At 43.4% G+C, this 25,018-nt stretch overlaps 1 protein-coding gene across 1 annotated transcript in view; it reads right to left on the reverse strand.

The window, feature by feature from the left end:
- Positions 1–25,018, reverse strand: part of LOC311137399 (protein MTSS 2-like) — a gene marked incomplete at both ends in the record, with an annotated part of 42,181 nt that overhangs the window by 16,580 nt on the left and 583 nt on the right. Inside the window, 2 exons of the mRNA XM_084171866.1 lie at positions 18,612–18,685; positions 18,831–18,892. Coding sequence (XP_084027992.1) covers positions 18,612–18,685; positions 18,831–18,892 — 136 coding nt within the window. The remainder of the gene's footprint in view (positions 1–18,611; positions 18,686–18,830; positions 18,893–25,018) is intronic.

Raw genomic sequence — 25,018 nt, forward strand, 5'->3', positions numbered from 1 at the left:
AACCGACTTGCCAAAACTATAGTTTGTTAACAAGACATTTGTGGAGTGGTTGAAAAACGAGTTTTAATGACTCCAACCTAATTGTATGTAAACTTCCAACTTCAACTGTACATAGACATATAGAAAATGCATGGAAACACACACACACACACTCTCTCTCTCTCTGTCTCGCTCTCTGTCTCTCTCTCCGTCTCAGTGTTCCTCTTTCCACAACGTCTTTCCACTACAGGAGGCGTCCACAGCTGCAGATCAGCTCTAAAGAGGGTGACTTGGCAGGAAGAGGGAAGAAGAGGAGGAGATGGAGGAGGAGGATGGAGGGAGGAAGGAGGGGAGTAATGGGCCTTTTATCTCTATAACAGACCGTCCCAATGTCACTGTCAGCCAGCCTCCCTCCACACACACACACACACACTACCCCCATATCCTCTCCACCCTACCCCCATTCCCATCCACACCTGCCAGGTTTCCCCTTACTTCCCCTCCGAAAGATCAGCTGACAGCGACATCCTTGAGGGGTTCTGTCCAGCAGGCTTCCTGCATCCAGGAGCCCTGGCCTCTGGCCCTGACCGGACACGCGCCACGGCCTGGAGTCCCACAGCCCACAGGCTAGCCCACACCACAGGCCTGGCTGGAGCAGATGCTGGGATAGTCTCAAACGCTCCATTCACTATAGCCTGTCTGGCTGGGATAGCCTCAAACGCTCCATTCACTATAGCCTTTCTGACTGGGATAGCCTCCAACGCTCCTTTCGCTCACTAGAATCGGAATCCAGAGGGATCCATCTAGAATATACGGATGCACGCATATCCACATTGACAGGAGTTGCCTTGATGCATGTCCTCAACAAGTGAGAAATAATAATAATGCCACCCAGCTGTGTATTATAAAATAAGATAAATAACAGATGGGCAGGGCAATGGAGCATTATTATACTCATTCAGGGTGAGGTAAATGTCCCACATTGTTATTGTAGATATATATGACTACATATGGTACACAGTCATTTCTCAGAGGTGGATGACTGTATGTGGCAGATACTGACACTTCCCAGGTAGCTATATAGATGTACAGTACCAGTCCAAAAGTTGGACACACCTACTCATTCAAGGGTTTTTCTTTATTTGTACTATTTTCTACATTGTAGAATAATAGTGAAGACATTAAAACTATGAAATAACACATATGGAATCGTGTAGTAACCAAAGAAGTGTTAAACAAATCAAAATATATTTGAGATTTGAGATTCTTCAAATAGCCACCCTTTGCCTTTATGATAGCTTTGCACACTCTTGGCATTCTCTCAACCAGCTTCACCTGGAATGCTTTTCCAACAGTCTTGAAGGAGTTCCCACATATGCTGAGCACTTGTTGACTGCTTTTCCTTCACTCTGCCGTCCGTCTCATCCCAAACCATCTCAATTGGGTTGAGGTCTGGGGATTGTGGAGGCCAGGTCATCTGATGCAGCACTCCATCACTCTCCTTCTTGGTAAAATAGCCCTTACACAGCCTGGAGGTGTGTTGGATCATTGTCCTGTTGAAAAACAAATGATAGTCCCACTAAGCCCAAACCAGATGGGATGGCGTATCGCTGCAGATGCTGTGATAGCCATGCTGGTTAAGTGTGCCTTGAATACTAAATAAAATCACAGACAGTGTCACCATCAATGCACCCCCACACCATCACACCTCCTCCTCCATGCTTTACGGTGGGAACTACACATGCGTAGATCATCCGTTCACCCACACCGCGTCTCACAAAGACACGGCGGTTGGAAACAAAAATCTCTAATTTGGACATTTCCACCGGTATAAAGTCTCTTCTTCTTTTTGGTGTCCTTTAGTAGTGGTTTCTTTGCAGCAATGCGACCATGAAGGCCTGATTCACGCAGTCTCCTCTGAACAGTTGATGTTGAGATGTGTCTGTTACTTGAAATCTGTGAAGCATTTATTTGGGCTGCAATTTCTGAGGCTGGTAACTCTAATGAACTTATCCTCTGCAGCAGAGGTAACTCTAGGTCTTCCATTCATGTGGCGGTCCTCATGAGAGCCAGTTTCATCATAGCGCTTTATGGTTTTTGCGACTGCACTTGAAGAAACATTCAAAGTTCTTGAAATGTTCCGTATTGACTGACATTCATGTCTTAAAATAATGATGGACTGTCGTTTCTCTTTGCTTATTTGAGCTGTTCTTGCCATAATATGGACTTGGTCTTTTACCAAATAGGGCTATCTTATGTATACCCCCCTACCTTGTCACAACACAACTGATTGGCTCAAACGCATTAAGGAGGAAAGAAATTCCCCAAATTAACTTTTAAGAAGGCACACCTGTTAATTGACATACATTCCAGGTGAATATCTCATGATGCTGGTTGAGAGAATGCCAAGAATGTGCAAAGCTGTCATCAAGGCAAAGGGTGGCTATTTGAAGAATATCAAATATCAAATATATTTTGATTTGTTTAACACTTTTTTGGTTACTACATGATTCTATATGTGTTATTTCATAGTTTTGATGTCTTCACAATTATTCTACAACGTAAAAACTAATAAAAATAAAGAAAAACCCTTGAATGAGTAGGTGTGTCCAAACTTTTGACTGGTCTGGACCAAGTCTGCTGTTAAAGTTGTTGTGTACAGTCGTGGTCAAACGTTTTGAGAATGACACAAGTATTGGTCTTCACAAAGTTCGCTGCTTCAGTGTTATGAGATATTTTTGTCAGATGTTACTATGGTATACTGAAGTATAATTACAAGCATTCCATAAGTGTCAAAGGCTTTTATTGACAATTACATTAAGTTTATGCAAAGAGTCAATATTTGCATTGTTGACCCTTCTTTTTCAAGACCTCTGCAATCCATCCTGGCATGCTGTCAATTAACTTCTGGGCCACATCCTGACTGATGGCAGCCCATTCTTGCATAATCAATGCTTGGAGTTTGTCAGAATTTGTGGGTGGTTTTTGTTTGTCCACCCACCTCTTGAGGATCGACCACAAGTTCTCAACGGGATTAAGGTCTGGGGAGTTTCCTGGCCATGGACCCAAAATGTCGATGTTTTGTTCCCCGAGCCACTTAGTTATCACTTTTGCCTTATGGCAAGGTGCTCCATCATGCTGGAAAAGGCATTGGTCGTCACCAAACTGTTCTTGGATGGTTGGGAGAAGTTGCTCTCGGAGGATGTGTTGGTACCATTCTTTATTCATGGCTGTGTTCTTAGGCAAAACTGTGAGTGAGCCCACTCCCTTGGCTGAGAAGCAACCCCACACATGAATGGTCTCAGGATGCTTTACTGTTGGCATGACACAGGACTGATGGTAGCGCTCACCTTGTCTTCTCCGGACAAGGTGTTTTCCGGATGCCCCAAACAATCGGAAAGGGGATTCATCAGAGAAAATGACTTCACCCCAGTCCTCAGCAGTCCAATCCCTGTACCTTTTGCAGAATATCAGTCTGTCCCTGATGTTTTTCCTGGAGAGAAGTGGCTTCTTTGCTGCCCTTCTTGACACCAGGCCATCCCCCAAAAGTCTTCGCTTAACTGTGCGTGCAGATGCACTCACACCTGCATGCTGCCATTCCTGAGCAAGCTCTGCACTGGTGGTGCCCCGATCCCGCAGCTGAATCAACTTTAGGAGACGGTCCTGGCGCTTGCTGGACTTTCTTGGGTGCCCTGACGCCTTCTTCACAACAATTTAACCTCTCCTTGAAGTTCTTGATGATCCGATAAATGGTTGATTTAGGTGCAATCTTACTAGCAGCAATATCCTTGCCTGTGAAGCCCTTTTTGTGCAAAGCAATGATGACGGCACGTGTTTCCTTGCAGCTAACCATGGTTAACAGAGGAAGAACAATGATTTCAAGCAACACCCTCCTTTTAAAGCTTCCAGTCTGTTATTCTAACTCAATCAGCACGACAGAGTGATCTCCAGCCTTGTCCTCGTCAACACTCTCACCTGTGTTAACGAGAGAATCACTGACATGATGGCAGCTGGTCCTTTTGTGGCAGGGCTGAAATGCAGTGGAAATGTTTTTGGGGGATTAAGTTCATTTTCATGGCAAAGAGGGACTTTGCAATTAATTGCAATTCATCTGATCACTCTTCATGACATTCTGGAGTATATGCAAATTGCCATCATCAAAACTGAGGCAGCAGACTTTGTGAAAATTAGTATTTGTGTCATTCTCAAAACCTTTGACCACGACGTACAGTATTTTTGAGCAGACCAGGCCCATTGACTGGTGAGTGGTTCCAGACCTCTGGTCCTGATTACCCCCATTCCCCAGTGATCCTCAGGGGAGGAGGAACCCTACTTTAACAAGCTGGCTTTATAGAGGCCGCCCTGGTCCCGCCATCCGCCCCGCCAGGAGCTCCAGGACAAGAGCCTGGGGCCTCCCTCACTGATGCCTTCAACATGGTTTGTGTGTGTGTGTGGGGGGGGGGGGGGGGGGTCCACGGCTACTAGGTTGGAGTCTGAATGGATTTAGCTTCCATTGGAACTGTTTAAGTTTCCAAAGACCACCTTCAAACTGTTTTATCTGCCAAAGAAGCTAAAACTAGGTTGGAAGCTAGTTAAAACAGCTTGAGTGTTTTTGAGTGTGCTGACTGTGCTATGTTCTTCCTGTGTCAAACATCAATACGTTTATAGAGGCTGATCAGAGGTAGCTAAAGAACAGAACATCCTCACTGTTATGTTTCCAGGAATGTCATGAAATTAGAATCTTATCCAGCTGGTTAGCTAGGGAAATCTCTTAGTCCTAAAGATAACAGTTACCCAAACGCCAAAGGATTACATAATACACCTCACGTTGGCACCTTAGCCATGCAGTCACCGCTGACGCTGATCAGCCTGATCTTAACACAAGATCTTCCCTTTACCCTCTCTCACCCCTTTTAAGCTGGCAGAGACAATGGAGACGAATGATAGACAAAAGAAGAGGGGGATGGAGTGGAAGAGAGGATGAAAGAGGCGATAGACTTAGGTGGGGCTGATGAGTAAGGGGATAAGTGGACAGCGGAACTGGTTGACCACTGCAGGTGCAGCCGTGGAAGCCACGTTTTTGTGTGTGTGTGCATCTGTCTGTCTGTCTGTCTGTCTGAGACTTGACCCAGGTTCAGTGGAGAAATTATGTGTTATTAAAGTTGCAATATGTAACTTTTTGGGTGACCTGACCAAATTCACATAGAAATGTGTGTTGGAAGTTTGGAAGTTTACATACACTTAGGTTGGAGTCATTAAAACTCGTTTTTCCAACCACTCCACAAATTTGTCAAGTTGGCAAGTCGATTAGGACATCTACTTTGTGCATGACACAAGTCATTTTCCAACAATTGTTTACAGACAGATTATTTCACTTATAATTCACTGTATCACAATTCCAGTGGGTCAGAAGTTTACATACACTAAGTTGACTGTGCCTTTAAACAGCTTGGAAAATTCCAGAAAATTATGTCATGGCCTTAGAAGCTTCTGATAGGCTAATTGACATCATTTGAGTCAATTGGAAGTGTACCTGTGGATGTATTTCAAGGCCTACCTTCAAACTCAGTGCCTCTTTGCTTGACATGGGATAATCAAAAGAAATCAGCAAAGACCTCAGAAAGAAAATGGTAGACTTCCACAAGTCTGGTTCATCCTTGGGAGCAATTTCCAAATGCCTGAAGGTACCAAATTCATCTGTACAAACAATAGTACGCAAGTATAAACACCATGGGACCACGAAGCCGTCATACCGCTCAGGAAGGAGACGTGTTCTGTCTCCTAGAGATGAACGTACTTTGGTGCGAAAAGTGCTAATCAATCCCAGAACAACAGCAAAAGACCTTGTGAAGATGCTGGAGGAAACAGGTACAAAAGTATCTATATCCACAGTAAAACAAGTCCTATATCGACATAACCTGAAAGGCCGCTCAGCAAGGAAGAAGCCATTGCTCCAAAACCGCCATAAAAAAGCCAGACTACGGTTTGCAACTGCACATGGGGACAAAGATCGTACTTTGTGGAGAAATTTCCTCTGGTCTGATGAAACAAAAATAGAACTATTTGGCCATAATGACCATCGTTATGTTTGGAGGAAAAAGGGGGACGCTTGCAAGACGAAGAACACCATCCCTACCGTGAAGCACAGGGGTGGCAGCATCATGCTGTGGGGGTGCTTTGCTGCAGGAGGGACTGGTGCACTTCACAAAATAGATGGCATCATGAGGAAGGAAAATGATGTCGATATATTGAAGCAACATCTCAAGACATCAGTCAGGAAGTTAAAGCTTGGTCGCAAATGGGTCTTCCAAATGGACAATGACCCCAAGCATACTTCCAAAGTTCTGGCAAATTGGCTTAAGGACAACAAAGTCAAGGTATTGGAGTGGCCACCACAAAGCCCTGACCTCAATCGTATAGAACATTTGTGGGCAGAACTGAAAAAGCATGTGCGAGCAAGAACTACAAACCTGACTCAGTTACACCAGCTCTGTCAGGAGGAATGGGCCAAAATTCACCCAACTTATTGTGGGAAGCTTGTGAAAGGCTACCGGAAACGTTTGACCCAAGTTAAACAATTTAAATGCAATGCTACCAAATACTAATTGAGTGTATGTAAACTTCTGACCCACTGGGCATGTGATGAAAGAAATAAAAGCTTAAATAAATCATTCTCTCTACTATTATTCTGATATTTCACATTCTTAAAATAAAGTGGTGATCCTAACTGACCTAAGACTGGGAATTTTTACTAGGATTAAATGTCAGGAATTGTGAAAAACTGAGTTTAAATATATTTGGCTAAGGTGTATTTAAACTTCCGACTTCAACTGCAGATCTGTCATTATCATTGAAAGCAAGTCTAAGAACCGGTAGATCTGTTCTATGTGCACTATTTCTATGATTCCCATTCTTAAGTTTAGTTTTTGCGTCTTTTACTTTCGGTTATGTACACCAGCTTCAAAACAGCTAAAAATACAATATTTTTGGTTATGGAAAATATACTTCACAGCGGTTTAGATGGTACAATGATTGTGTACACTATACTTGCTTGTTTTGTCACATAAACTGAAATTAGGCAAACTATTGGAATTTTAGCAACCAGGAAATGGCAGAGCGATTTCTGCATAGTGCATCTTTAACAGAACATACAGTCAGGTTTCACAACCACCACATGTGACATAGTGTGGTGTGGACTGTGCTGTCAACAACACACTCTGAAGTGTATTAGGATGATGGACAGGAGGAGAAAGAGGAGGAGAAGGAGAAAAATGAGGAGGTAGAGATATTTACTGCAGAAGGAGCTTCTTGCATTGGGACAGAAGTTTTGCTACAAATACTCCTGTCTGTCTGTCCCTCTCCACTCCAAATATGCTTTTCATTAGGGAGCTACGCAGGAGAAAAACAACACGTTTTACGAGACAGACAGAGAGGAAGACAGAAAGAGAGAGAGAAAGAAAGGAAGAGAGAGAGACACACCAAGAGAGAGAGAGGAAGACAGAGAGAGGGAGACAGAGGAGATTTATAGACCTATTCCCCAGACGATTGTTTCAGAGCACTGAGCAGGCTACTAGCAAAGCCAAAAGGGTTTTTCTCCATCTGAGACTGGGAGCGTTGGCATAGAGCTGACAGTCAGGGACACCCTGAACTGAGCCTGAGGGAATGATGCTGGACAGTCACCTCACAGGCATACTGGATAAACAACAAGCAGATGTGACGCACCACAGTGTGTATAGCACTTTAGGTTCTCATTGTTTTCCACATTTGTGAGAAACTGATGTCTGTCGTATGTATCATTGTAGTTGAAAGTTCCTCACTCTAGTCTAGAACAACAAGTAGCCTACCAGTATCACTCGCTGTGCTCCATCCATGTGTCCTTCCTCTACTGTCTTGTTTTCAAGGTCCATTTCCAACTAGCTCTCACAGTCTCACATCAGAATTAGACACTCATCCATGTTTCTCAAACGTCAAATTTTGAAGTTGTTACAAATGTCAAATTTCTAAGTGTTTAAGGTTAAGTTCAGGCATTAACTCCGAAATCTTAAGGTTAGGCATTAACTCTGAATGGTTAAGGTAAGCTTTAAGGATAGGCTTAAAACAAAAACAAAAATATTCTATCATCCCCGTCCACAACGCCCTAGCAAAACTGAAACCTACTTGAAGGTAACAGTGCTCACTGTTGCCCCTAGTGGCCGGTTCCACGTCATCTCCCAATGTCCTCAGACATGGATGGACCTCGAATACTGACTTGTATCAAGGGTGACCTGGCTGCCATTTCACTGTGACGAGATTGAGTAATACTGTAGATTTCACCCATGAAGATACAGTATTTTTCCCTCCCCCTTTTAAGGGGTCCCAATGGGATCTCCAATGGGTCCTGCTAAACCATTTGGGAAACACTGTCTTAGCTCCATGGAAAACTCCACTTTTTCTCAACCTACCTCCTTCCATGATCCCAACCGTATCTTTATTCTGTCACTCACTCCCTCCCTCATTGCCTTAGTTTGCATTCCTTTATCTCGGTCCCTCTTCCTCTCTCCTTCTGTTTTCCCCTCCTCGTATCCCTTGCTCCCCTCCACCCGGGTCCTTACAGGATATAGCTGAACACAGTGTTCTCCTCAACTCTAATGTTTGTCTTCTAAGCTTGGTATTCGCCTGTAGAGTGTTCCTTACACAGAGCCAAGAGACTTGTTTTTCTCTCTTTCTCTCATATTATTCTCTCCTTCCCTCCGTTCCTCAAGATTCAAGGAATTTAGCTAATGTTTATGAGCAGGGGTGAAGGATGCAAAGTGAAGCCTGTATGTCTGATAGTTTAGTTCATTTTATTTTATGAGTTGAATGGGGATGAAGGATGTTAACCTTTTACTGCAGTGGGCTAAATCAGGGTCACACAGAATGTTTCTTGGTAGTCTTAAACAAATCTACTTTGAAACGAAAGTATACACCTCACACACATGGTTATGGGTTTAACAAAAATAAGACACCTGGACCATGTCAGATATAGAGTTGAAATCTATTACATTTTGAGTTTGCATCCCAATATTACACTTTATATACATCCCAGAAGACTGAAATATAACAAAACCGGATTTTCGGCGGGTTTTTAATGTTTATTAATTATGAAATTATGAAAAATAATAATAAAATTCCTCCCATGAGGCCACTAGGTAATTGGACTGCAGGAAAGGGCTACGGGAAGCCCTGTATGATGAAAGTTCATTCTATGAACGAAGTGAAGGATGTAAGTAGAACACTGTCCTGGTTATTTATGCATGTTCATGAATGTTGCATTTTCACTAATGAAACCCATAGCGGGTGGTAACTGCAACAAAAGGCCTACACCTATAAGAGATGACATGTTACCCCAGGAAACCCATAGCGGGTGGTAACTGCAACAAAAGGCCTACACCTATTAAGATTGACATGTTACCCCAGGAAACCCATAGCGGGTGGTAACTGCAACAAAAGGCCTACACCTATAAGAGATGACATGTTACCCCAGGAAACCCATAGCGGGTGGTAACTGCAACAAAAGGCCTACACCTATAAGAGATGACATGTTACCCCAGGAAACCGATTGCAGGTGGTAACTGTAAAAAGTCTATACTTTACCCCAGGAAAATCATTACGGGCAGTAACTGGGTGATTCTGCAACTTCGGGAACTTTGGCCCTGCAAGCCATTTTACCAGTATTATAATTTCCTTTGATTTGTCTAGAAACAATATCTGATAATGGCTGTGATCATACTATTCAGGAATGTATATATTCATTTTATCCCAGACAGCCACAGACAAATGTAATTTCCATCACGTCATTAAACATCAATTTTAGTTGAAAATGAAATATCATACAATTTATTTATAACACATTTCTTATACATTTCTACATTAACTTGTATTGAATATTATTTTAAGTGATTTTTAAGGTTTCCTAATATATATAAATATATAAATTATTTTAAGTGATTTTTAAGGTTTCCTAATATATATAAATATATAAATATAAAAGTAGATAAAATACTTGATAGAGAGGTGTTAAAATGTGTGGGGTGAACTTAGCATATAAAGAATTAAAAAATATATTTTTTTATAAAATCCCAAAAAATGTACCCCGAGCACATAGAAGTGCCCGTAGTTGCAGAATCACCCAACTATAGAAACAAGGTAGCTTTATTCACATCAGAAGAATTTAGCAAAAAGTGTCAGCCTATTTGCAACGTACTTCCTTGTTATTGCATTTTCGTTTTCGTGTGTTGCATTTGCATTCAGTAGCGTCTAGGAATCACATGATTATGAAGGCATAAATGTATGAAAGCGTTTAAGTAGTTCTGTCCTTGTGATGTACTTGTCTATTAATGTTATGTATTATGTCATGTTTTATGTTCTGTATGGACCCCAGGAAGAGTAGCTGCTGCTTTAGCAGTAGCTAATGGGAATCCGAATAAAATACTAAGTACATTCCATTCTCTGTAGTAATAATAATTATTGGAAACATTCATTTGGGGGTTTAGGGGGTGACCGCAGGTTACCAAAGGCCCTGAGGTTAATGCTCCTGAAAGCACATGGGAACTCAGAGCCACCACAGCCATGACAGGCTGGCAGGCAGACAGATAGACAGGCAGACGGACGGACAGACCGCTGTAACGATTGTGGTCATTCAAGACTCACTCCACAATTACAATGTAATAAAACACAAAACAACCAGTAGGAATAGCATGCCATGGTGAAAAGAGCATCACGCAACCACTATGTATTCAATAACAAATACACGGCACACAATCATGTCCACATCTAAATAATCCTGGCCCATACATATTCTAATCCACACGTACATCATCTAGCATCTAGCCTACACACAATTCAGCCCATATACAGTACACCCCTAGCCTGGTCCCAGATCTGTTTGTGCTCTCTGGTCAACAATGACCATAGGAGACAAGACAGCACAAACAGATCTGGGACCAGGCTAGTACACACTCCAACATCTCCCCAAATAAAACTAGGCTTGTATCACCATATGACATGGGCCCACTCTGGTTTTGTGACATGTTCATATAAATAGCTCCGCTGCTATGATGGTGGAGCTGACAGTAATCTCCAGGGCTGTACTGTGTGGCGCGGGGCAGGGCTGTATCTCACACACCCATACCAGGCTGTCCAGATGGCGGACAGGGATATCCGTGCCATCTGCCAAACCAGAGAAGCACAGCGGCCAAGCAGGATTACTGCCTCACTGACACACTGATCTACTACAACATCCCCCCACCCCCCCAGTGTGTGTGTGTGTGTGTGTGTGAGTGAGTGAGTCTGTTATGTGTGTTGGAGTGAAGCTAGAAGAGGATTAACTCTATGCCTCTCTCTCTCCTGGCTACAGAGAGCTGTGAAAATCCCAACACATCCCCCATTCCATCCAACCTCATCCACTGCCACTTACATACCCCTGCTCCCTCACTTACCCAAATTTGGAGAACATACCCTCTCTTATCCAAATATGGGGGATTGGGGGCCTATAGTAACTCCCCCCATCCTCACCCAGTGTGAAGACCCCCTTCAGCCTCATCAAAATATAGAGGACCAACTCACCCACCCTAAAACCTGATAGCTTTACTCCCCCCCCCTATCCTACCTACTAACTCACTGGGCAGTAACAGGCCTTACACATCAGCCTGAAACTTGAATGAAGAAATATTATCCAACACACACTTCCACATCCTTGTCTGAAGTCCCAACCACCCATCCAAAGGCAAAGGCCTCCACTGAAGACACACACACAGCAGGACTTCAAGCATAAACCGAGTCAAACAGCAAAAAGAGTGAGGAAACATCTTCCATTTACATTATGTTACGTTTGCCTCTTTAGGAGAAAACAACTATTTAACACAATCAGCAAATAGACTGTGCGGTTAAGGAGGAACTTGAAGACAGATGCTAGGCTGAGTTCGACCATTTCCCAATAATACCCAGTGTCCATTTCCACAGCAGTACTTCCTCTCCTCCTGCTTTCTCTCCTCTCATTCCCTCTCTCAACTTGTGAGTGGGAGAACAGTGACAGGACAGGTGGATGTTTGGTTGAGTGCAGAATGAGAGGTAGAAGTTAATGGGGCGATGGGGTAAGTGTGTGAGATGGGTGGTGAGTTAATGGGGTGATGGGGTGAGTGTGTCGGGGGCTAGATTAAATGGGAAGAACGAGATGAAATCTCCAGCTGTGCCAGCAGCTGTGGTCCGTCCCTTGATGCTGAGAGGGAGTCAGGGCACAGAGCAGACCCCTATAGCACAATAACCCCTACACGGACACACACAGACACACACACAGACTAATAAAACACACACACAGACACATAAAGACACACACACAGACTAATAAACACACATACACAGACACATAAAGACACACGCATAGACTACTTAACGCACACACAAAGACTAATATACATACACACACTCTCTCTTCCTCTCTCTGTCTCTCTCTACAACAATGTAATAACACTATTGATGCTGTAAATTAACATCTACTCTATCTTTATCTCCCTCACTTGAACCAGCTATTTAAACACTTGTAGAGATCCCAGCGAACCCGGTTGTACCACAAACCAGGGAGGTGAAATGGCCCAAACCACTTCACACTATCCAGCCTGTAGTGAGAGTTCAGGGGTCATCGTTCTCCAGCACCAGCCGGTTACAATAAATATCGACATTCCTCCTGCCAAATTAATGGCTGCGGTTGTAGAGTCCACTGACTGGCACTGAGCACCAAAGGGCTCCCAGTGGACAAACGGAATGGAATTGGTGTCACTGACAAATCGCTAATGATTCAGATTAGAACATTCAGAATCTCCATCTTCTTTACATAGACACAGGCATCAGTTAATCCTGTTTACGGTCTATAACCTGGGATGCTGTGTGTCTTCCGCAGACTTGGGTTTAAATATTATTTGAAATCATTTCAAATATTTTATCTGGGCTTGATTGTGCTTCCATGGTGCAATGGAGCCAATTCTTCTTTAATCATTAGTTTTAGAACATCTCTCTCCATACTGTGTGCATTTGCATCATTCGGATGTTGCTGCCCTGGATGCGATGATGTCTGTCTTTAATCCTAAAGCTAATGTCACTGGGAGAGTGATGGGGTAGGATTGTGAGTGGGCGTATGAGTGACAGAGATTTACATAATCTGTCACACCCTGATCTGTGTCACCTGTCTTTGTGATTGTCTCCACCTCCCTCCAGGTGTCGCCCATTTTCCCCAGTGTATTTCTACCCGTGATCTCTCTCTCTCTCTCTCTCTCTCTCTCTCTCTCTCTCTATATATATATATATATATATATATATATATATATATATACAGTGAGGGAAAAAAGTATTTATCCCCTGCTGATTTTGTCATGATCAGTCTATAATTTTAATGGCAGGTTTATGTGAACAGTGAGAGACAGAATAACAACAAAAAAATCCAGAAAAATGCATGTCAAAAATTTTATAAATTGATTTGCATTTTAATGAGGGAAATAAGTATTTGACCCCTCTGCAAAACATGATTTAGTACTTGGTGGCAAAACCCTTTTTGGCAATCAGAGGTCAGACGTTTCTTGTAGTTGGCCACCAGGTTTGCACACATCTCAGGAGGGATTTTGTCCCACTCCTCTTTGCAGATTTTCTCCAAGTCATTAAGGTTTCGAGCCTGATGTTTGGCAACTCAAACCTTCAGCTCACTCCACAGATTTTCTATGGGACTAAGGTCTGGAGACTGGCTAGGCCACTCCAGGACCTTAATGTGCTTCTTCTTGAGCCACTCCTTTGTTGCCTTGGCCGTGTGTTTTGGGTCATTGTCATGCTGGAATACCCATCCACGACCCATTTTCAATGCCCTGGCTGAGGGAAGGAGGTTCTCAACCAGGATTTGATGGTACATGGCCCCGTCCATCGTCCCTTTGATGCGGTGAAGTTGTCCTGTCCCCTTAGCAGAAAAACACCCCCAAAGCATAATGTTTCCACCTCCATGTTTGACGGTGGGGATGGTGTTCTTCGGGTCATAGGCAGCATTCCTCCTCCTCCAAACACGGCGAGTTGAGTTGATGCCAAAGAGCTCGATTTTGGTCTCATCTGACCACACACTTTCACCCAGTTCTCCTCTGAATCATTCAATGTTCATTGGCAAACTTCAGACGGGCCTGTATATGCGCTGCAGGATTTCAGTCCTTCACGGCATAGTGTGTTACCAATAGTTTTCTTGGTGACTATGGTCCCAGCTGCCTTGAGATCATTGACAAGATCCTCCCGTGTAGTTCTGGGCTGATTCCTCACCGTTCTCATGATCATTGCAACTCCACGAGGTGAGATCTTGCATGGAGCCCCAGGCCGAGGGAGATTGACAGTTCTTTTGTGTTTCTTCCATTTGCGAATAATCGCACCAACTGTTGTCATCTTATCACCAAGCTGTTTGGCGATGGTCTTGTAGCCCATTCCAGCCTTGTGTAGGTCTACAATCTTGTCCCTGACATCCTTGGAGAGCTCTTTGGTGTTGACCATGGTGGAGAGTTTGGAATCTGATTGATTGATTGCTTCTGTGGACAGGTGTCTTTTATACAGGTAACAAGCTGAGATTAGGAGCACTCCCTTTAAGAGTGTGCTCCTAATCTCAGCTCGTTACCTGTATAAAAGGCACCTGGGAGCCAGAAATCTTTCTGATTGAGAGGGGGTCAAATACTTATTTCCCTCATTAAAATGCAAATTAATTTATAAAAAATTTTACATGCGTTTTTCTGGATTTTTTTGTTGTTATTCTGTCTCTCACTGTTCAAATAAACATACCATTAAAATTATAGACTGATCATTTCTTTGTCAGTGGGCAAACTTACAAAATCAGCAGGGGATCAAATACTTTTTTCCCTCACTGTATGACTAGTGAGAATAGGTTGATGTTGCCAATATCCAGCCCTTCTGAGAGCTCCCATGCTGTGAGGATGACTGACATATTGGACCTTCTTATGTGTAGGCCATCGGCCAGCCTCATCACACCTGGCGGCCCACTGTTACAGCATCTGACCTCACTTTAGGTTTAGTGATGCAGCCTCATCAGTGATGCAGTCACATTTGGCTGTTAGCTGGCGTATCCCTATTCGTGATAACACTTTATTTGGATAGTCCTATCTGTAGATGGTCAGTAAACTATCATTAGACGATGCTGTTGACATATACAAATGGACTATCCAAATAACATGTTACCCTATTCATCAGTTCATTTGTAATGAATGGGCGACTATAGAACAGTGGATTGGCTGTGCAGACTATACAGACTCAGAGGTGGTTATGTGGAGGTATAGATTATTCTCTATAGGATGGTACACATGTAAAGTATACATAGTAGACTACAAGATTCTACCGACTGCTTCGTGTGTGTGTGTCACCATGAGGTCTAAGGTCAGGTGGCTGAGCACCAGCTGTTGTGTGTGTGCGTGCATATGTCTGTGTGTGTAGGTTTTTGACCTAAATACTGCTCTCGATGATCAACTGGGTGGAAATCTGTTTTAATCATTGTCCTACATCGGATCTGTCTGCCGCTCCATACAGTGACAAAGCAGATCAAAACACGACCTCATAACCAGCCCTACATACAATAAGCTCAGCTTTACACTTTAGTGGGTTGTTTCCATGCAGATTCACCCATCATTTCAGATCTTAAAGTAAGATACAGGACTGAATCTGGACATGACCATAGAGCCGGTATACTGCAGATAGCAGATACAGTGCTTCCCGATAGTCTTAAAGATACGTTAAAGGTTTTGTATAATTTCACCCATTAGTTTTAAAAGTAGCGCTCACGAGCCAAAACAGGTCACCAAAACTTGGAGTAGGGTCTATCTGCAGACCGCAGACTAGGGGGTGTGGCAAGAGGGGATATTCGTGTAGTGACGAACGACAACACACCGCGCCCACCAAGTAGTGCCACACAAGAGTTGGGTTGGCTACATTAGCTAGCTAGCTAGCCAGCTGCCAGATACTTCCCTTGTCGTAACGTTAACAGAACTGCGGGAGAGCAGAGCTCGGCAGGCAAGGCGAAGGACAGTGTGTACCGGTGTCGTGAAACACCTACTTGCTGTCCATGCTCTCCCCATTGAATCTGTGTCCTGGTGACATGCATCCAGATGGTTACCAATATTATACGATTTGACATGAAGGCTGTTCTACTACTTGGAATTAAAAGAAAATTGGGAGGAAAACATTTGGCCACGTTAACTATCACTGGCGAGACCATGATACAGCTGCCCAGTGGGAAGCAGGTCGGCAGGCACCTCTATACAACACCAGTGTGCACTGGTCATTCGCACCGGCTTGTATTCGTGTTTCCCGAAGGCAGTAATATAATTTATTGGCACATACAGTCGTGGTCAAAAGTTTTGAGAACGACACAAGTATTGGTCTTCACAAAGTTTGCTGCTTCAGTGTTTTTAGATATTTTTGTCAGATGTTACTATGGTATACTGAAGTATAATTACAAGCATTCCATAAGTGTCAAAGGCTTTTATTGATAATTACATTAAGTTTATGCAAAGAGTCAATATTTGCAGTGTTGACCCTTATTTTTCAAGACCTCTGCAATCCGCCCTGGCATGCTGTCAATTAACTTCTGGGCCATATCCTGACTGATGGCAGCCCATTCTTGCATAATCAATGCTTGGAGTTTGTCAGAATATGTGGGTTTTTGTTTGTCCACCCGCCTCTTGAGGATTGACCACATGTTCTCAATGGGATTAAGGTCTGGGGAGTTTCCTGGCCATGGACCAAAAAGTTCGATGTTTTGTTCCCCGAGCCACTTAGTTATCACTTTTGCCTTATGGCAAGGTGCTCCATCATGCTGGAAAAGGCATTATTCGTCAGCAAACTGTTCTTGGATGGTTGGGAGAAGTTGCTCTCGGAGGATGTGTTGGTACCATTCTTTCTTCATGGCTGTGTTCTTAGGCAAAATTGTGAGTGAGCCCATTGTCTTGGCTGAGAAGCAACCCCACACATGAATGGTCCCAGGATGCTTTACTTTTGGCATGACACAGGACTGATGGTAGCGCTCACCTTGTCTTCTCGGGACAAGCTTTTTTCCGGATGCCCCAAACAATCGGAAAGGGGATTCATCAGAGAACATGACTTTACCCCAGTCCTCAGCAGTCCAATCCCTGTACCTTTTGCAGAATATCAGTCTGTCCCTGATGTTTTTCCTGGAGAGAAGTGGCTTCCTCGCTGCCCTTCTTGACACCAGGCCATCCTCCAAAAGTCTTCGCCTCACTGTGCGTGCAGATGCACTCACACCTGCCTGCTGCCATTCCTGAGCAAGCTCTGCACTGGTGGTGCCCCAATCCCGCAGCTGAATCAAATTTAGGAGACGGTCCTGGCGCTTGCTGGACTTTCTTGGGTGCCCTGAAGCCTTCTTCACAACAATTGAACCTCTCTCCTTGAAGTTCTTGATGATCCGATAAATGGTTGATTTAGGCGCAATCTTACTAGCAGCAATATCCTTGCCTGTGAAGCCCTTTTTGTGCAAAGCAATGATGACGGCACGTGTTTTCTTGCAGCTAACCAACAACAATCATTTCAAGCACCACCCTCCTTTTAAAGCTTCCAGTCTGTTATTCTAACTCAATCAGCATGACAGAGTGATCTCCAGCCTTGTCCTCATCAACACTCTCACCTGTGTTAACAAGAGAATCACTGACATGATGTCAGCTGGTCCAATTGTGGCAGGGCTGAAATGCAGTGGAAATGTTTTTTGGGGATTAAGTTCATTTTCATGGCAAAGAGGGACTTTGCAATTAATTGCAATTCATCTGATCACTCTTCATAACATTCTGGAGTATATGCAAATTGCCATCATAAAAACTGAGGCAGCAGACTTTGTGAAAATTAATATTTGTGTCATTCTCCAAACTTTTGACCACGACGGTACACCGGATAGGTGCAGTAAAAAGTGTTGTTTTACAGGGTCAGCCATAGTAGTACGGCGTCCCTGAAGCAAATTAAGGTTAAGTGCCTTTATGTCACTTATAATTCACAATTCCAGTGGGTCAGAAGTTTACATACACTAAGTTGACTGTGCCTTTAAACAGCTTCTGGTTCATCCTTGGGAGCAATTTCCAAACGCCTGAAGGTACCACGTTCATCTGTACAAACAATAGTACGCAAGTATAAACACCATGGGACCACGCAGCCGTCATACCGCTCAGGAAGGAGACGCGTTCTGTCTCCTAGAGATTAATGTACTTTGGTGCGAAAAGTGCAAATCAATCCCAGAACAACAGCAAAGGACCTTGTGAAGATGCTGGAGGAAACCGGTACAAAAGTATCTATATCCACAGTAAAACGAGTCCTATATCGACATAACCTGAAAGGCCGCTCAGCAAGGAAGAAGCCACTGCTCCAAAACCGCCACAATATGTTTCGAATTTGTACGTGCGTAAGATCCCATTCAATCCCCTTCCTTTGAGCCACACTGATGTGAAAGCACTAGATAAGTGAAAGCAATAACAAAATCACTGTAGGAGTTGAGGATATTAGTTTCACCTATACAATGTTTTCAGAATGGTTGAGTCAAGGGAGAGGAAACAAAGATATTAAAAAAGGCCTTCTTCCTTCTACTTTCTCCTTACCTCTTGAGTTGGTTGCCATGTCTGCCACCTTCTGAAAGGCATCTAGAAATGCCACTGCTGCCAGAACTGTGGTCCTACATGTACACAGGAGGAGGAAACAGCAGTCAGCATTCAACATCAACAGTGACTAGAAACCAGCAATAGTCCAGAATGTCAACACAAGACATTTAGAGTTACCAGTCTACTGAAGAGGGATAGGACATGAAATTAAGGTCTCACCTGAGTTGGGAGTGCAGTTTAGTGGCCTTGGCACTGAAGTCTTCCCACACTGGATAGGAACTCTGGATGAAAAAGGAATCAAACATTAGTTAAAACCTTTTGCGCCACAAACATCATGCTTTGTTCCAGTTGACCAGCACTTTGGAGCACTTTCTGTGCTCAGCATTTTGATATTACTAATTTGTATGACTCAGAACAACATAATACATTCTCGTCCTATCAAGCTTGCATATTCTCTCTTACCTAACCAAGCTGAAAACACAGTTGACTGTGAAAATTAAACATGTGCCCAACAGGGGTGCATAACTCTGAAAGGTAGCTTCTTCCCCAAGGGTAAGTATTGTAACCAACACAGTATGCCTACAGAACACACTTCTGCTGATACATGTCTTTTAAAGGGGCATTTAACTACATTGCTACAACGTTCCCAGACTGTGTGACTACCTAATAGCATCCCTGCTCCTGTGGGGTGCTGCAGGGCCAGGCTGGGGTGTATGTGGAGGGGGGAAGGGGGAAATTGGGGGGGACGGAGCAGGTTGCATGCAGTCAAAAATATGATTTTCCTGTGCTTTATATACATTTCCACACAATGAGGTTGGAATAGTACTGTGAAATGTTAAAAATTATGATAATACCCTTTTAGTGTAAGAGCTGTTTGAAAAAGAACGCCTGGAATTTTTGCCTGTTTTGGTTGGATGGAGTTTTGGCCTGCCTGGCAGGCAGTAAATGAGTTAATAGACCAATTGGAAAGAGAGTTACAAACCTCTCTGCCAATAACAGCTAGTTTTCAGTTTTCCCCTCCCCACTCAGACCACTCCCAGATAGTCCTAGATAAATTGCTTGAGAAATTGCTCTTTGCTAAGAAGCTATTTTTGTTTGTTTTTGACCATTTTAATTGAAAACAATCACAGTAATGTACTTAATTGTTAGCCAGAAATGATTTGATATTGATATAAAAAATATCTGCATTGGACCTTTAAGGAATCAGACTGGATCAGATTTCCCTGAGGATGATCAGTCACATGCAACCTGCCTCCCTCCAGCCCTGGGCCCCAGCCCAAACACAAAACATGTTTATGACTGGAGCCCAGCCTTAGCCTCTTATAGAGCCCAGAGAGAAGGGGACATAGCCTGTCTACATATTCACAATCTTCTCTTGCAGAGAAGTGAAAAGACTGCAGAGAAAGGAGAAAATAGGCGAAAAAACATCCCAGATCATTCACTCTCATCCTATTTCTCTCCTCATATCCTCCCAAGAAGAGATCCCATGTTTTCCAGATATTTCTATGAGAAAATTAACTAGTCACAAAGTGATTTGGTTACACTATAAGGAATATCACGTTCACTGTTAAAATGTTTTCCCCATGCTTCACCATTCTCCCTGTCTGTCTTCACTGGGCTGCAACAGGTGGCTAATCAGCTTTTCAGCCCCGCGCCTCCCGGCGACGACGGAGGAGGCTGAGAGGAGGTTGAGCCAGGACAGCTGAGGGAGCAGGGTGAATGCAGGGTTAAGAGATCCACGCAGTGCAGCGAAGGAAGACACACACACGCGCGTGAGCACATAAACACACATACAGAGCTCCTAAAATCCAGGCAGATCCTGCCTTTCTCAGTTAATTAATTAATCTGAAGAGAGCAGGGATGGCTGTTATATAACTGCATCAGATGGTGGCTGGTCTGTGTCATGTTGCGCTGTTGGATATAGGGGAGTCAGTGATACACTGGCAGAGCTCTCAACAGGCTGCAACACTGACAGTGTGTACCTACCCTACATAGCTGGGTTAGTCATAGAGACATGGGGCTAATTCTCTCCTTGGCTGGCCAGGAAGGAGGCCAAGCACTAGGCACTTGGGTAATATTCATTAGGCACCAAACGGAAGAAAATGGACTGAAACTGGGAGGGACTACTTGGACTTGTCCAATAAGAAATGTAATTTCCTTTATCCGTTGCAACGCTTGAAAACGTTTTCTATTGCATGCCCTAGCGCAGGGGTATTCAATTTACTGTAAGGGTTGGTGTGAGGTGTGACCCAGGTGCGGTGCAGGATATACAGTAGGCAGTAGGCAGAGATGGTGAAACAAGGAACTTTACTGGTGGTCCTGAAGCCAGGATACAAAATAACAGACCGATAAAAGAAAGGCGGAGCAAATAAGTCTCCAAAAACAGGCTGACAGACAAAATACGAAATACTAACTATGAAGAGAAACAGGGAGAACACTTCTCAAGTCCCTGTACATACGTCTCCGATCAGACACTGATTAGTACTGCTGGGCATAGAGAAACTAGCAGAGAAAACTGAGCAAGGGAACACAGGGAAGTGAGGGCATAAATACACAGGTGAACAGGTAGACACAGGTGACACCAATAGGATCATGATTAGTCCAGACTGTGAATGAGGAGGTGCCTAAGGTTGTCGGAGGAGGACACCTAGTGGATCGCTCCGGAACTGCGACCCCCCTCCTGTAACATCTTACCCTACGAGGTCTGGACTACTGCTGGTTTTCTGTTCTACCTGATAATGAATTGCACCCACCTGGTGTCCAAGGTTTAAATCAGTCCCTGATTAGAGGGGAAGAATTAACAAATACAGTGGAACTGGCTTCGAGGTCCAGATTTGAATTTGAGGGCAGTGAATACGACCCAGTTCTGCTGACTGCTGAGTAAGGTTTTCTGAATTTGGACCCATTGATTCCAGCTATTTATCAATAGGTTCCTTTCTTCAAGTCTTGTTTTGCTCCCGTAGACACGATGACGACAAAAAATGTATGAAATGCCGATACTAAGTGCTGATCTCATTGAGCGTCTTACAGTGCTTGACAAATAACGGCCCATAAATAGAGGGTATCGAGTGGCCATGGCCAGTTAGACACTGTGAGTAGATTATCAATACCAGGGATCAGGGTAGGAGTGCTGATATAGGATCAGTTTTGCCATTTAGATTAAAATGAATGGACAAGGGGGGACCTGGTCCTAGATCAGCACTACTACTTAGAGACGAATACAGATACGTTTGGTAGGAACTGGAGTGGGTCCTGTTGTTTTATTATTAGGGCCAGAAGTTTTTCTAAATGACATGACCTTATTTAACCTTTATTTAGCCCGGTAAGTAATTCAGTTCAAATTCTCCTTTATAATTTCAGGATTGGAGCCTCAGCCTCTTAAGCCTTGTTCACACTGGCAGTTGGCTGCTGTCCGAAAACACACAAATCCGATTTGGTCACTTTTAACTTGCTGTTTGGATATTCAGTATTCCAAAATGGATTTGAAAAAAACGAACATTATTTGAGCATTAAGGCCTGCAGTGTGAACAATACTTTTTTAGAACCAGAGCTACAAGCCTAGAGAGAGGAAGGACATAATCATTATATATATACTCACACTTTCTATATATACGATTTATATATAGTTTATAACTAGGGTCCAGAGTTCCTCCTGGTCAGATCATGACACTTTCTATATTTATATAGTTTATAACTAAAGCCCAGAGTTTTCCAGATTATGTGGTCAGGAAAAACTCCTAGTCCTATTTATGGTGAGTAGGGGAGAGCCGGGACGAAAGTAACACAGGGTGAAAGTAACACAACTTTTTTCTCAGATAACACAGAAGCTAGAATGACGTAGTGAAGTCAGTACGTTCCTAATGTGGAGGACGACCTCCCTGCAAAAAAACAGCCCAGTCTGACCATGCTTCGACGAGTTATCAACAAAAAGTGGTTTTGAGCAATGTAAGTAAAAAAACGGACCCGGAAATATTTGTCGGTTGTAGATTTCTGTTTAGTTGTTAAGGTTCCAAACATGTCATTTTCTTAACCCATCTAGTGACTAAATGACAGCATAGGTTTCAAGTATCATGCTAGCTAGTCTTGGGTGTTAGCCTGGGGGAAGTTACAATAGAGACAGGTGGGACGAAAGTAACACAATGTAAATTGATGACATGGAATAAAATAAAACGTTTAAGCACAGGCCATTGCCTCTTCTAGTTCATATTGCTTTTATATTGTTAGCAAAATATCAACAAGTGACTAAATGTTTGAAAGTTATATATGACATAATTAGAATTATGCTTTAATCAATTGACTTAATGGATCAGCTTCTCACATAAGGTTTTATCGACAGGTTAGTAGTTAAATATACACTATATATATAAAAGTATGTGGACACCCCTTCAAATTAGTGGATTCGGTTATTTCAGCCACAGCCGTTGCTGACAGGTGTATAAAATCGAGCACACAGCCATGCAATCTCCATAGACAAACATTGGCAGTAGAATGGCCTTACTGAAGGCACCGTCATAGGATGCCACCTTTCCAACAAGTCAGTTCGTCAAATGTTCTGCCCTGCTAGAGCTGCCCTGGTCAACTGTAAGTGCTGTTATTGTGAAGTGGAAACGTCTAGGAGAAACAACTGCTCAGCCGCGAAGTGGTAGGCCACACAAGCTCACAGAATGGGACCACCGAGTGCTGAAGCGCATAGCGTGTAAAAATCGTCTGTCCTCGGTTGCAACACTCACTATTGAGTTCCAAACTGCCTCTGGAAACAACGTCAGCACAAGAACTATTCGTCGGGAGCTTCATGAAATGGGCTTCCATGGCCGAGCAGCCGCACACAAGCCTAAGATCACCATGAGCAATGATAATCATTGGCTGGAGTGGTATAAAGCTCGCTGCCATTGGACTCTGGAGCAGTGGAAACGCGTTCTCTGGAGTGATGAATCACACTTCACCATCTGGCAGTCCGACGGACAAATGTGTGGAAGAACTTGACTGGCCTGCACAGAGCCCTGACCTCAACCCCATCGAACCCCTTTGGGATGAATTGGAACGCCGACTGCGAGCCAGGCCTAATCACCCAACATCAGTGCCCGACCTCACTAATGCTCTTGTGGCGGAATGGAAGCAAGTGCCCGCAGCAATGTTCCAACATCTAGTGGAAAGCCTTCCCAGAAGAGTGGAGGCTATTATAGCATCAAAGGGGGGACCAACTCCATATTAATGCCCATGATTTTGGAATGAGATGTTTGACGAGCAGGTGTCCACATACTTGTGGTCATGTAGTGTATTTTTTATTATTCTGGGGGTCAATTACCTGTCAAGCCATGGATATGTGATAAGCATGATGAGTTTGCCGTTTGTGAAGAGAATAAAGCTTGAGCGCACCTGATTGGTAGGGCTAAGCATGAATAGTCATTGAACATTTTGAAAAACATCTCCTACTACATTCCCATTAAGGTGAGATGAGAAAATTATGGTTAATATAGCTATTATGTGATCCATTTTAGTCCGATTAATATTGTAAGGAAAAATATTGTGGTTGCGCAACATTGTGATGTTGACGCATGGTTCATTTTCATAAATTATGAACCTATAGCATAAATTATTAAAATCGACACAAACATGAAATTATGGCCGATAGTACATTTGTTGAAAGTAATGAGCATTACAAACCAGAAACATGGAGATAAGACAGATATTGTGCAGCTGTTAGTTCCATCCCAATGCTGTGTTACTCCCGCCCTGCCAACAGGTACAAAAATAACGGCACAGTAGTTCTGTTCTCTGTCTATTTAATTTCAACTAATTCATCCTATAAATTAAATTAGAGTTGCTAATGATAGAGGACATATATAAGTTGTTTGTCATAAAATATGGAGTCTCTAGCTCTATCGATCTCTGAGTAATTAGGAAAAAAACTACAAATGTTACTTTCGTCCTAGTCCATATGACCCAACAATCCTTGGCAGCGACCCAACTTGTCTTCCTCCACGGCTGATGACCATGCCTGTTCATACTTTCCATATTTTGTACAACAGACCAAACCAGGCCACAGCCTCAACCTATGTGCACTTGTCCAGCTTGGCTGCACATTCCCCAAAACCCCCATAATCTAAATATAAAGAGAAACATCACAATCTTTGGTGGTGGACACTGGCCAGTGGCCATATGGTGTCGTGAGCCAGACCATGGCCACTAGGGACCAGGGCCTAGTGGCCAAAATGGCCATATGATTTGACACATGATGTCTTTGTCAAAGAGGTGCCTTCCTGGATGAGAAGGGGTCACCAAATTTGATCAATCAACCCCTCTCTCCATCATTGGCCTGATGTTAGACACTGGAAAATGTGTAGGCACACAGACACACACACACTAAAAACATGTTATGGGTTCTGTGATCAATGTGTGCCACATGC

Source organism: Coregonus lavaretus (assembly GCF_964263955.1).
Source record: "Coregonus lavaretus genome assembly, chromosome: 11".
Classification (NCBI taxonomy): Eukaryota; Metazoa; Chordata; class Actinopteri; order Salmoniformes; family Salmonidae; genus Coregonus; species Coregonus lavaretus.